At 46.1% G+C, this 14,364-nt stretch overlaps 1 protein-coding gene across 2 annotated transcripts in view; it reads right to left on the bottom strand.

Annotated features, from left to right (window-relative positions):
* The window catches only part of MEKK1 (MAPK/ERK kinase kinase 1), a 69,749-nt gene that overhangs the window by 18,765 nt on the left and 36,620 nt on the right, over positions 1-14,364 (bottom strand). For both annotated transcript variants that reach the window (XM_087389897.1, XM_087389899.1), the window contains exons 4-7: positions 9,727-9,789; positions 8,326-8,483; positions 8,101-8,176; positions 7,923-7,982 (exon numbers count right to left, since the gene is read on the bottom strand). In XM_087389897.1, the coding sequence (XP_087246023.1) occupies positions 7,923-7,982; positions 8,101-8,176; positions 8,326-8,483; positions 9,727-9,789 (357 nt within the window). The remainder of the gene's footprint in view (positions 1-7,922; positions 7,983-8,100; positions 8,177-8,325; positions 8,484-9,726; positions 9,790-14,364) is intronic.

Below are 14,364 nucleotides of genomic sequence, written 5' to 3'. Positions count from 1 at the left end.
GAGCTGAGGGGGGGGGAGGGGGAAGTGAAGAGGAGGGGGAGGGGTTGGGGGGAGGGGGAGGAGGAGGGAAAAGGACGATCTCAAGCTTCCCCTGCTGATCAGGCTTGTTGGGGCTCTGGATCGGCTCCTCCACGGCCCTTGTCGGGCTAGCGATTGCGGCTTCTGCCATCGTCGCATCTAGAGCTCTTGAGGCTCTCTGTTGCTGCAAGGGTGGATGCGGAGGCTGGACTTCCAAAGCTGGAGGATTGGCTGGATGGGCAGAGGCTCCCGCTTCTTGGGGGGCTCCTACTGTTCCTCTTTTGAGGCCTCTCGGTCAACCCTGTCGCTCTCCCTGCAGTTGGCCCTCTGTCTGCGGTGTTTGCGGGCCTGCTTGCTTGTTTTCTTTTTCTTTTTAACCTGTGTCCAGTTCCCTTCTGAGGGGGTAACCCATGGGGTTTGAGACTCCTGCTGCTCCTGCCTGAGAGGGCGCGGAACTCGGGTCTGCTGACTCTACCTACTCTGTGGAGGGGGGGGAGGAGGCGCGCGAGGGAGGCCACGGGGGCAATCTCTGGCGAGGTGACCCATTTGTCTGCATCGAAGATGCTGGCTTAGTAACCCAGATATCCCCACCCTCTAGCGAAGCGTGCCCCCTTTCAGGGTCTCGAAAAGGATCAACTCAGGGAGGGACTCCGGGCTCTCCACCACCAATCTAATCCTGGGGACTCCATCATCTGCTAGAACGGAGGCGGTCGTCTCTGGCGGGGACTCTAGCACCATGCCAAATGCTCGGCCAATGGAAGGGAGCAAGCGATAGTGCAGCCTTACACATACTGGGGAAGGTCTTCACATGTTCAGTTTTGAAGATGGTCCATGTAGCCAAGGCAAGACTCACATGAGGTCAAGGAGCTTTGGTCCGACTAGAGAGGCAATGCTTTCAGACGCACTTTCAAGATCCACCAACGAAGGGCTGTCTTTTCGACACCCTAGTGAGGCCGACTGCCATGTATGCAACACCTTTTTGGGAAAGTGATCACTCTTGGCGACAGACTGGAGGAGAAAGAGGCTACAGGTGATTATGGGGTCTAGGATGCTTTGGAGTAAGCCCTTAATCCCCCATCAGATAGTACAGGCAGAGTTCGCAATGACATCTCACACCACTCCAAATTGAAGCCATCTTCCAAACAGTGACATTCCTCCACAAAGTTCGGGCCTTACCCAACTCAAGTCTGCCAAGGCTGGCACTAGAGTCATCCAGATGGGTAGTAGAAAGTGGGATCGACACAGCATGGTATGCACCCGTATTCACATGGTTTGCCAATCAAGGTAGTAGATAGACCGGCTTCTCCCCTTTTAGTACAGCATGGATGCACCGCCCAATTTGATCCTACGATATGAGATTAACCATATCATACGGTTAGACCTCCACGAGCTCTATAAGTCTTAGACTTGTGAGGGGGGGGGGGGGGGGGGGGGGACCACGAGTTCCTGTTGGAAAGGTCACCTCCCCACTTGTAAGCCCCCATATGAGGAGAGCATGGGGGAGGGAGACCGAGGGCATCTGCCCAGAGAAAAGAGTGAAAAGAAGGGGCTGCCGCATGGACAGCATGATGGCTGTCATGTGGGCAGCACATATGAAGACATACCTGGCAATGGAAGGGCTTCTTGGAGGGCACATCTGGCAGAAGGAGATCAAGAGGCTGTCCACATGCGGAGAGGACCTGATTGCGCAGGAGATACAGGGCTGCCACATGGCAGGGTGCTGCAGCAGGAAAGGCGCCTCCCATGGTATCAGAGCCCAAGTAGGAGGCTCACAAGTGTGGGAGCCTGAAGGCAGGGACCTTGTTGAAGGACGGCCCTGATTCATAAGCTCTTGAGAATCGACTTCCACGACGACTGGAGGGCACTGCCCTTGCGAGGAGGACGGTGACTTAGGTTTCGTCATGTGCATACAGAGCTCTGGTCTACAGAAGGTTGAGTTTGTTTGATTTTGCTATGTAGTTTAGCAACAGAGATGTTGATTTCAGAAGCCTCTTCATCAGCCCCTCGTCTCCCTTCCTTCTCCCCCGGATTTCTTTCTTTCACCATCCCTAACTTTGGAGGTTCTGGGAAACTGGATGGGACAAATTACCCTATCTAGAAGGTGAAGATCTGGAGTCATTTAGTGGCTCGAAAACTGTGGAAACTGACAACAAGAGCAGAGGCGAAGCCGAAGGATATGGTGGACGACAAGGGGGAGATACTCATACCAATAGATGGAGAGGAGCTCGAAGCTTGGGAAGACAGAGATGCCCGCGCCCTGGCATTGATCATAGGGACTACGGCCATCCTCACATCTAGATGACCGTCACGTCAGTAGAGGCGTGGGCCATTCTAAAGGATCTATACAAGACAGATAACACATCGCGGATCTTGCTTCTTCAGCATCAGCTCTACAACTTAAAAATGGGGGAAGGAGATTCGGTACATGCCCACTTGACAAAGGTCAAGGTGGTGAGGGATCAACTAGCATCGGTTGGTCAGAAGGTGGACTTGTGCTAGTTGGCCTTGATGGTACTGACGAGGCTACCTCAGAGTTTCAAAAGCTTTGTTACGACTGTGATAGCAGGACAGAGAACCAAACCTCCGGCTTTTAAGGAGTTGGTTCCATTACTGCTCTAGGAAGAAGCTAGGGAGAAGCTCTACAACAACAACAAAGATGACAAGGCGTTGCTCGCAAAGGATTGCGCTGGCAAAGGATTACACAAGCCTAACAGTAGCAAGTCCAAGAAGGATGCTGGCAAAGGATTACGTTGGCAAAGGGAAGGGCAAGCCTAACAGTAGCAAGTCCAAGAAGGATGACTCTGATGACGAGGACACTTCCAACAAGCGGAAGCAGAAGAAGAATTGCTTCTATTGCGACACGCCAGGACGTTTTTGGTGACATCTCCATGTGTTACTGAGGTCAGATACGCGGACCTAGAAACCACAGTGAAGATGTGACATTGAGATGTGGGTCGACAACAAGTCAGGTTGTGAAGGTGAAGGACAGACAGCATGGACTACTTGGAATCTTCCAGGTGTGTGGCTGTTGATACTGACACGAGGATGGAATCCATGGAGTGCCCTAAGGTTTCATGTTCAGAAGGGGGGAGTACAGGATTGCACAGGATTTTGATATGTGCCTTAATAAGGTACATTGTTTGCTTTCAAAGCAAGCACACGGGCAATATGACGGTCTAGTATGTACTTGATGTTCTTAAATTAAGCCTTTATAGCATGTTGTGGAGAGAATCTGCAAAGGCAGAAGGGGAAGTGTGGGTGCTTCTTCAAATCTCGCATACAGATTGCTGGAAGGTGATGGACAAGGTGTACTAAAGCTAGAAGAGTACTTGCTTGAGAGCTTAGTGAGAGTTCATGGTCCAGGTTATATGGAGATATTCTTGGGATTTCATTTCTCGAGATGGTTCTTTTGTTGCAGAGCTTGCCAAAGGAAGGACGAGTTGAAACAGACCCTCAGAGCATGGTGCTTGGAAGACTCCAGGTTGTTAACTTATTATGAGAGGGACAACTGGAAGATCGTGGCATTTGGATTGCTCGAGTTCGAAGGCGGGAACGTGCCTGAAGGTGGTGGTGCCAGGAGGTGCTACCAGAGATGGACCTGTGTACAAGGATGGTGTGCGAAAGCGGAACTGGACCTGGTGGAGCAGAAGCCACTGGATGAAAAGCCAGTAAAAGATTTCGAAATCGAAATGTTCCAGAGGACTACGACCAGGGAGTTACTGGAGCATCGTCATTGACGTGTTGGCATCGGACCGAGATGGCATTGGGCTGAGGTGTTGGAAAGGTCACCTCCCCATCTGTAAGCCCCCATATGAGGAGAGCATGGTGGAGGGAGACCTAGGGCATCTGCCCAAAGAAAAGAGTGAAAAGAAGGGGCTGCCACATAGAGAGCATGATGGCTATCATGTGGGCAGCACATACCTAGCCATGGAAGGGCTTCTTGGAGGGCAGATCTAGCAGAAGGAGATCTAGAGGCTGTCCACATGCAGAGAGTGTTAGAAATGACCCAACCGAGGGTACGCACAGCGGAAGAATGATAGAATTGCCCAGGAGCTCACACAGTGTGGTGTGGGGTGTTTCTCCTATCTACTAGCTATCTCTAGACTCAAGCCCGCGTGCTCCACCTCGAGCGTCTGTAGACTTTCTGTCCAGAATGGTTCTCTCTACCTTACTACCTGTAATCAGCCTAGGTAAGCAGCACTTACTGGCTCACTCTGCAGCCCTCTTTAGGTCTCTTCACCTCCTGGGAAAAGGCCCAAGGAAGCCCTGTCTGCTGCTCCTTTCTGCTGTAAATCTGCTGCTCCAGAGAATGAATAATGAGGGCCTGGAGGCCCTCCTTTTAAAGGCCCCCAGCGGGCTGGCAAAAACCGACCAGCCTGCCCATTCTGGCCGACCAGTCTGTGGCTGGTCCAGCCCTATAAGGGCTCTCAAACCAAGGAGGAGATAGCCGACATCAGAACAGCATGAATCAGTGAGAAGAGATGGCACGGAATAATGGAGCCAGGACATAGTTACGCTGAAATGCATTTCAGGAAAGGCCCCAACTAAAAACGGCATTTCAGGGCTGAAACGTTTCAGACCCCTGAAATGGCTGGCTGAAACGGGCTGTTTCAAGTAACAGCCCCCTCCCTCTATTTCGCGATTTTTGCCGGCAGGTTTTTTCTTTGTCTGGGTTTTCGTTTTGGCCTCCACATGCAATTTTTCAGCCTCGCACTCTTGGACTTTTGAGGGTTTTCTAGCACTCCTTGAGCCCCATTCACTCCCTAGGAGTCCTTTCTCTCCTGCAAGCTGCTTCAGCCCCCCTTCATCATCCACTCCCCTTCAGTCCCCCTTCATCATCCACTCCCCTCCATCTAAACCCCCCCTGATGACGAGGTGTTTCCCCATTTCAGCCCTCCCAGAAATCCCAAAACGTTTCCGTTTCCATTTCCCCAAACTATGATGTGTCCTTGGCAGCCAGGGACACAAACACGACACACGATGCAGAGGTTGACCAGAGCACACACAATGGAGGTCCAGCCCATCCAAGCTCTACGCAAAGGGGACCATCCGAGCCGAGACGTTACTCTTGATATGGCCCATTGGATACAGAAATCACAGAGACCGCGTCCCCCGCCACCACAGCAGGAGGCCACTCGACAGACACACATATGAGATACTTTCGCAGCCTACAAGAAAGCCACATGGCACCAAGCTATGTATTTTGAGTGCTTTGAGCACTCGCAGTTTTTTAGCACTGGTTGTGACTTTTCATCTTTCACAGCATAGCACTTAGAAAGGGCCTTGGCGATCCCTTTGCTTCAGCCCACAGTCGCTTGTATGAGTTACCTTTGGATTGTACTTTGTCTCGTAGGCTTGCAAGGCCTCCCAAAGACGGTAATACATCTTTCTTTTCTTTCTTTTCTCTCTCGCAGGATTTCTGAATTTTGAGTCCTAGTTCTTGAGTTTCTTAGTATAGCACTCAATGCATCAGCCCATGGTGGCTTGTATGAGATACAGTTTGGATTGTGCCTTGTCTCATAGGCCTATGAGACCTCCCGGAGACATTAATCTCTCTCTCTCTCTCTCTCTCTCTCTCTCTCTCTCATATAGCCTCTCCGTTACCAAAGGCCTGTTGGAATAGGACTGGTCAGCTCCCCACTTGTGAGCCCCCATACGAGGAGTGCATCGGGGGTGGACCATAGAGTAGTAACAGGCATGGGGCTGCCAAATGGGCAGCACATGAGCTGTCATGTGGGCAGCAGAGAGAAAGAACAGGTACCTGGCAAAGGAGATCCACCACAGAGGGCAGATCTAGTTACAGATGCTGTCCACACATGAAGAGGATAGAAATGCACAGGTCAGCTAGCTTTGGAGGACCCTAGGGGTTTGAAAATGAGTAGGATTATGGGCTGCCTGGGCCAGTCGCAGCCAGCCATGTGGCCAGGCAGGGGCAGCCAAAGGTCTACAAATGAGCCCCAGAAGGGGGATTTATAGGCAGCAGCATGGAGTCGGCTGGTTGGCCTGTTTGGGGAGGTGAAGGTGCCCTACAAAGGGATGCAGAGCTAGCTCAAGGAGGTGCCCACCTAGGCGGAGTTTCCAGACAGCAAGGTGGAAGAGATTCTTTGGACAGAGAATCTACATAAGCTCAATGGATTGCTTCTACATTGTCTTTGAGCACAGTCTATTTGATAGCTTCCCACACATGATGAAGCTATATTCCATAGAGAGCTCAAGTTCAAGGGCGGGTTCGTGACTGAAGGTGGTGGTGCCATCAGGTGTTGCCAAATATGGACCTGTTTATCAGACTGGTGTGCGAAAGCAGAACCGGACATGGCAGAGCAGGAGCCACTGGTTGAAAAGCCAGGAGAAGACCTATGACAACAAAATATTCCAAAAAGCTACGATACGGGAGCTACTGGAGCATCTTCATCGACGGATTGGGATCGGCCCAATGTGGGTCGGTGAGAGGGTGTGTTGGGACTGGTCACCTCCCCACTTGTGAGCCCCCATACAAGGAATGCATCGTGGTGGTGGACCATAGAGACTAGTAATAGGCATGGGGCTGCGACATGGGCAGCACACAAGCTGTCATGAGGGCAGCAGAGAGAAAGGACAGGTACCTGGCAGAGGAGATCCACCATGGAGGGAAGATCTAGTTCCAGATGCTTTCCATACATTGAGAGGACAGAAATGCACCAGTCAGCTAGCTTTGGAGGACCCTAGGGGCTTGGAAATAGGCAGGCCTGCCTGGGCCAGTGGCAGCCAGCCACGTGGCCAGGCAGGGGCAGCCAAAGGTCTGCAAATGAGGGGGATCTATATGCAGCAGCATGGAGTCGGCTGGTTGGCCTGTTTGAGTTGGCCAGAAGCACACTGTTGGGGCGGTCCATTTGGCTGGGCACCAGTGCAGCCACTCCTCCGCCCGCCTCTGCTCCTCCCTCCGCTTCTGTCCCTTCACTTCCTCCAGGCTCCCACCACCTCCATCTGGATACCACCTCCAGGCTCCCACCACCTCCACCTTTGCTCTGCTCCAGCTCCAGCTCCCCGCTTCACCTCTGCTCCATGCTGCGCAGCAGCAGCCTTCGCTTGTTCTCTCCAACCCCGAGTTGTGCTGAACCCCCAGTCCAACCCTGGGGTTCAGCTTTAACTAGGGGGCGCAGTCAGATATCATGGCCAAAGTGGAGCAGACAAGCTTCTCAAAATCTCCTGCAACCTCAACGAGGGGTACTACGAGAGCGGCATCACAGGAGAGTACAATAGTGTGCGTTCCTCACATGATCAAAGACAGAACACTGAGAGGAGGGGATAGTCTATGTAGATGTGTAAATTGCCAACTAATAGCCTAGCCACAATTGTTGCCCTCTAAATTCACCAGTGATGGTTGTCCACAAAGAAGCTTATGTAGCAGAGGTGATCCTGCCCAGCAAGCAGAAACAATTTGGCTGAGATAAGCCCGGTAAAAGCTGAAATCTATCCTGATGTTCTCTGGGATTTTTGGAACAAGGTGCTTATTGAGTTCCTGATCAGGTAAAAGGGCCTGCCATATGATGAAGCTTCATGGAAAATCTCTCTCTAAAGCACATAATCTGCTTAAAAATAAAGAGGGTTTTAAGTTAAAAACTAGAAAAAAGTACAAATACCGCAGAGCCTGCATTTCCAACATAGTAATTTTACCATGTACAAATTACATAACCAGAGACAGTAACAACTATTCTTATCTGCTGAAATGCTGTGATACAGCAGTAAGTTCAGCAAAGCTAGAAAAACATGACACCATGTGGTGCCACTTATTGATCTGGCCCAGCAACACAATCATGTAGTCAATTTTGGACTCAATCCCAATGCTTCAAACCCAGTTCTGATAAAGCTTTCCACAAACATTGAGCAAGAAACAAATGCAGCTTTAAGCTGAGTCATCGACTAACCTCTGGAGCCATCCAATATGCACTTCCCTTGCAAGATTTCAACTCATCAAATTTTGAGATCTGTACACATACTACAGAGAATTCAGATCCCACTCAAACCAATACAGGACCAAGTTTGACCTACAACATGATCCTCTTGCTACTATGTTGGAGCATAGAAAAGACCAAAACTACGGACCTGTTTTGCTAGTCCAAAGTCTGCAAGTTTGACCCTTCCATTTACATCCACCAATATATTTGCGCATTTGATATCCCTGTACATCAAGCCAGGAATTGCAGAGGAGCTTCAAGGCCACAAAATCTAGGCTTTCAAGATCATAAAGCTTGCTAAGAAAAATCAGACACAACTCTCCAACTTGAAAAAACAAAAAACATAAGCAAACAAACAAGCTTCAAAAATCACCTGTGGACGATTTTGTGATCGTGAAGATATCTTAAACCACTCAATATCTGTCTAGTATATATCCGAATTTGAGAGTCAAATAAAGCGTACTTCTGGTAGAGAGAAGCCAGAGAGCCTTTGGTAACAAGTTCAAGAAAAATATACAGCTTATCGTGTTCCTGTAAAATTGTACAGACAAGGCAGTAAGTTTTGCAACCCTATCATCACATGAAAACCCCTGTACAAACTTGTAAAAAAATAAGGTATCAGACTCCAATGCCTATCCAAAAGTTTATAAGCACATCAACTCCAATGTACGAAGCAACATGGAGTTCGGATTGCCTATTGAATTTTGAGCCATACCATAGTACATCGCCTGACACACAGTACTCCTATATCTGACTTAAACTCAAAAACTATGGTTCTGTTTCGGACTAGTGCCCATCCCATGATTATTAGAATGGTTACCTTTCTGCAAAGACACTAGAAGGTAAGACTCAATTATATTTGTAATATTTATCTTTCAAAGGTTTCCTGGCAGGTGTATAATGACAAATCTGTTCTCTCTCTCTCTCGCATTTTGTTTTTACACCTTTAAGAAGGATATATCCAGTAAGGAAGCTTATCCGAACGTCCTCAGTATACAGCTGTTGAAGTTCAATGATCCACACTCTGGACATGCAGATCTAGATGCTCAACACAAGAAGCCCCCAAATGAGAGGCCAAAGTGTAATAGGATAGGTGACGAGCTAAGCCATCTATAGCTGAGACTTGGACATGGCAGAATGAGCATGCAATGCATGAATTTCTCAGGCGTTGGGAGTCCCATCAAAGATCCTGACTATGTATCATTACATGATGTTTATTTGGCAGGCACATGTTGAATGATGACATGGCAGACAGATCTGCAGATGACATGGCTGACATGTCACAGTCAACTAATGACATGGCGCAGTCCAGTGCTGACACAATCAGCCTGTTTGCTGACATAGCAGCAATCTGCTGCTGCTGTGGCACAGTCAAATACCACGTGGCAGTCAGACTGTTTACAGGTCAGGTCACCCCTAAACCAGTTGAGAGATTTCCAGCCCCATGAAGGACTATAAAAGGGAGAGAGTTGCAATCTCCTCTCCTTCAAACACTTCTGTGTTCAATCACTCATGTGATAAGGCACTAGTACATCGCCTCTCCATCCATTGGAAGGAGATTTAGAGGCTACTAGAATTCAGTAGAAGAGCATGGCTACTTGTCAAGCTGTTGGAGCAAAACGTCCAGCCTAACTGAGCAGCTACCACGCACAGCAAACTCTGAATTGAAAGTTTCCCTTCAACTCATGCTGCACAATATGTCAAATCCTACTTTTTTGCATACTCAGTACAGTTAGACACTCAATTAGGATAATCATAAATTGTTCCAACTTACCTTCTCAGTGCCCAGATATCGAACAATGTTCTCATGCTGATAGATACTCAGCAGCGCAATCTCCTGCAATAGTCACAAAAGGGCAAGGGCAATACTCTTATAAGATGCAACTAAAAGTGATCTTCCCCAAAATGGAAACCACACATATAATCTAAATAGAAGTAGTAGTGCATATTACATGGCATACTTTTCACTTTCTCTGAACTTTCACTGCTGCAGATCCTGAGCAGTGCTTACTTTCAAAAGTCAACACAAACAATCTTGCCACCACGCCTCAAATAAAAGCCAGAGACAAGCAGTGTTGTTCAATAGCACACACAGCTGTTCATATTATTATATATTTACATATACCTTTGTAAGACTAGAATATATCCAATCATACAAATTTAGATTTTTTGTTGTTCTAAAGTCCAAAAATCTACATAGAAAATAAAAAGACAACAAAAGAGAAGAAAAAAGAAGTAGCAAAACTTTTTTGAAAAACAAAAGGAAGACATACTTAGCAAGCAAAGCATTATGTCATCATCAGTGCCCAAGCATAAGCAGCTATACTTATCAAATAAAAATTAAAATATTTAGTAGTGCCTTAATTTAATATTTAGTGCTTATGATTACATAAAAATAGTATTGATTTTTTTTTTATATTCATTAATTTCACTCTCTCAAACTAAAGCCTTTAAAAGGCTTCTCTTATGTAGCCTTAAAATGGGCCTGGCCAGTGGATTGATTAAGCTTGTATCCTGAGATGCAATTAAATTAATTAGCAGCTCTACTGTATTGATCAGATTGAAGGTATTTACATTCAAGGATCCTAAACATACCCACAGCCAAAATTTTGAAATATAACAACTACAGCATAGAACAGAGCGGAGTTTCTTCATTACTTTTATTGTATTATACCCCTTTTTGAGAAGTAATAGAATAATTACTAAATTCAGAGATAAATGCACTCTTACTTGTGCAAAGAGAAGAGAACCTATAGAATTGCGAAGTAATCACTCCATATTTATATACCTAGATGAATCCAGGAACATTCCCAAACTCATCCTCTAAAAACACAACATAGTGCAGTTTCAATCTCACGAGAATCACTCATAAGATTGAAAACCATAAACTCCATCACGCATAGCAGGGACTAGCTACTATGACATCCCCACTGACATCATCAGCGCCCAACAGTGGGTGTAGACCATAGTATAAAAGTATGCTCTCACACATACAAATCCAGATTCCACACCCCCACACATACTTGAGCATCCATTTATACAAAGTCTTCGTACTGAGTTTCTGTCGGCACTCCGGAGGTGAAGGGCAAACTCAGCCATAACGAAGGCTAGCACTCCATATTTAGCCAAATCTGAGGTGTTTGACTAAGAATCACGCTTTTCAAACAAAGCTTTCAACTGAAAGCAGTGTTGATTTCTTAAATGAAGATCTTGACAAGGGAAGTGTTCTAAAGTATATAGAAGTTTAGAAAGAACCTTGGCATTATATCTTTCAAAAACCTTTACAGAAAATTTACCCAAAAACATTAGTCGATCCAAGCACTATAACCTTCTCTTATAATCTCTATGCTCCGAATTCTCGAGTTGGAGGAGTAAGAAGAATCACAAGAAACATCATGCACCGATCAACAAAGATGGAATGTTTCGAATAGGGAATCACAAGAAACACGATCAACCGTCTAGAAGTAGATGCAGCTGTTGGAAATAGGAGGATAGAATCTCACATACCTCTCTTCGACCTGCAGCTCCAAGTACACTCATAACCACTGGATAGATGATCACACTGATACGATGAATCCTAACTAGAACAGCACACAGAACTCAGAGTATATTCTTCCACAGAGTGTCGGGTAGACAAGCTCAAGATGAGCACTAAATAGCCAGCAAGGATGCTGTCCAAAACTGCTGAGTATCTTCAGTGATCTCCTCCCTTAGATGCACGCTACCTGTGTGTAGAGGCTTCAGTTCAGTGGATGGAGAATGGAGGAACGAGGGGGACTTTATATAGGCCCTGTCTAGGGCACCAAAAACCGACCAGCAGGGGGTCAGCCCCCTGCCTGCATACCTGACCTAGAGGGCGCCCAAAACCAACCTGTTTGGTCAGCTATATGAGCCGACTTAGGGCCGACCAGGCTGACTTGGCCTGGCCTATAAATAGGCCCTTATGCAGGGCTCTTGGGGTGCTACTGGCAGGCTACATTGTTTTCCTGCATGCCCTCTTCAGAGGCCATGCTGCTGCTGCCCCAGATGGTGCCACAAAAACACGCGACATGCTTGCTTGATGCAGCCTCAGATCCAAGGCGGGTATGTCTTCTGGGTATCCCTTCCCAGCCCCCTATTATCTCCTGCCCCCTTGTCCCCTCGAATGGGGGGCTCACAGGTGAAGACAGTGATATTCTAACAGCAACAATCCCAATATCATCATTAGGGGAATGGGCAGAAGTAATAGGAATCCTTTTGGCTTCCACACTTGAGTTGGATTACGACTATAAGGAGAAACGTTCTTAGTCTTTGGATGAGTTCTCCAAACCATAGGATTCTTTTGCCTAGACTTTTTACTCTTGGATGGCCAACTTCCCTTATAAATTAAACCATCTAGGGAAGATAACACACATCCAAATAAGAAACTTATACCTAGATGAATCCAGGAACATTCCCAAACTCATCCTCTAAAAACACAACATAGTGCAGTTTCAATCTCACGATAGTCGCTCATAGAAAGAAACTTAGCCAAACTTGAGAAAGCATCAACAAACTAAATAACAAAGGAGAATAAGAGCATAATAAAAGGGTAAAAATCTTTGAAGAAGTTAAAACAAAGCAAACAAAAGGAAAAAGAGACTCAGCAAGCATACTCACTCAACAACAATTAATGCTTACACAGGGAACATATACCCTTTATAAGACTACCATATACCTAGATGAATCTAGGAACATTTCCAAACTCATCCTCTAAAAACACAACATAGTGCAGTTTCAATCTCACAATAGTCGCGGATAAGATTGAAAACCATAAACTCCATCACGCATAGCAGGGACTAGCTACTATGACACCCCCACTGACATCATCAACGCCCAACAGTGGGTGTAGACCATAGTATAAAAATGTGCTCTCACACATACAAATCAACACACCCACACATACTTGAGCATCCATTTATACAAAGTCTTCGTGCTGGGTTTCTGTCAGCACCCCGAAGGTGAAGGGCAGACTTAGCCATGACGAAGGCTAGCACTAAACGAGAAGGCTAATCAAAAAGTAGTCCTAAATATCTTCATTCAAGCTACAACTGCTTGTGAGGTCTAAACGATTTCATTTTATAAGACTAGCATATATCCAATCTTATAAATTAAAATTTTTTATAGAACAAATAAAAAAACAAGGAAAGAGGGAGTCTGTATGCGATTTTAGACGAAATTATGAGTAAATAAGAGAAATAAAGAATGACTTATTAAGCAAAGCTAAGCTTGTGTTCTCATCAATATCCAAGCATAAGCTGCGATAAACTAGCATACTTATACGAAAATAAATGACAAGTTGATGCAAACACAAGGAACAAATTATTCTCATTATTTTTTAATTAGTTAGCTTTTTAAAAGAATCTCGATGACAAAAGGCAAATGACAATCAAGATAAGAGTCAATTCTCATTATCTAAAAGTTAAAACTGGTCAATGGAGAAAGAAATACTACTTGAGAAGAGAGGATCTACAAAGAGCATTGTAAAGGATGAAACAAACTCTAGTGTTTATTTCAAATTTAAAATGATTATATATAATTTAATTAGTGATAGGAAAATATACTACACACACACACACACACAAAGTTTTTTTGGGTGAAATCCATTTGTCATTATATTGCAAAAAACAGTCCCAAAGAAGGGACAACCAGTTACAAGCATGAGAAGACATCATTATAAAACAAGTAAGGCAAGATATTCTAGATCCCATGCATGTAGACAATCATAAAATGATTGCCATAGTGATGCCCGAAAGAACTGATATTTAGCAAGAGGGGTCACCAAAGACCCGATGCTTGCGGTCCTTCCATAAGGTTCATAGTGCCCAATAACAAACCCAACAAAAATGAAGATCATATCTCCGCCTAACTAGATGAAAACTGAACAACCAGAAGTGCTTGCCAAAGTAAGCACAGTGGAAACGAGCTTGAAGCGGTTGTTGTAACAAAAGTAAGAAATCACGAGACTCTGGACAAGGCTGGAATAGTTGGGGCATAGACTCCCGCAAGGACAAACATCGTCCACAAGTGGTAGGAGCAATATGGCAACAAGCCTTCCAACTTGCTGGCATCTGTTGAGATTCCCATGCATGGTAAACCATATAGCAATGTAGGTGAAATGGCATCCCAATATTGTAGGAAAAACTCTATAGTCAAACCATGGCAACCTGGACTCTTCCATTTCCCACATGCTCTGATGGCATCTTTCAATTCTCTCTCCTGAAAAGGGACCTCAAGCTGCATAGCTTGTTGTTTGAGGAAGAATTGGACTAACATGTTGAAGAAGCTCCTGTCTAGCTGTTGGAATGGTCACCTCCCCATCTGTAAGACCCCATATGAGGAGAGCGTGGGGGAGGGAGACCTAGGGCAGGATGTGCCCAAGAGAAAAGAAAGA

This window comes from Dipteris shenzhenensis, chromosome 18, assembly GCF_047967505.1.
Source record: "Dipteris shenzhenensis isolate YYH24624 ecotype China chromosome 18, Dip_SZ_1.0, whole genome shotgun sequence".
In the NCBI taxonomy this organism is placed as follows: Eukaryota; Viridiplantae; Streptophyta; class Polypodiopsida; order Gleicheniales; family Dipteridaceae; genus Dipteris; species Dipteris shenzhenensis.
The sequence above is the reverse complement of the archived record's forward strand: the minus strand, read 5'-3'. Positions and strand labels throughout refer to the sequence as shown.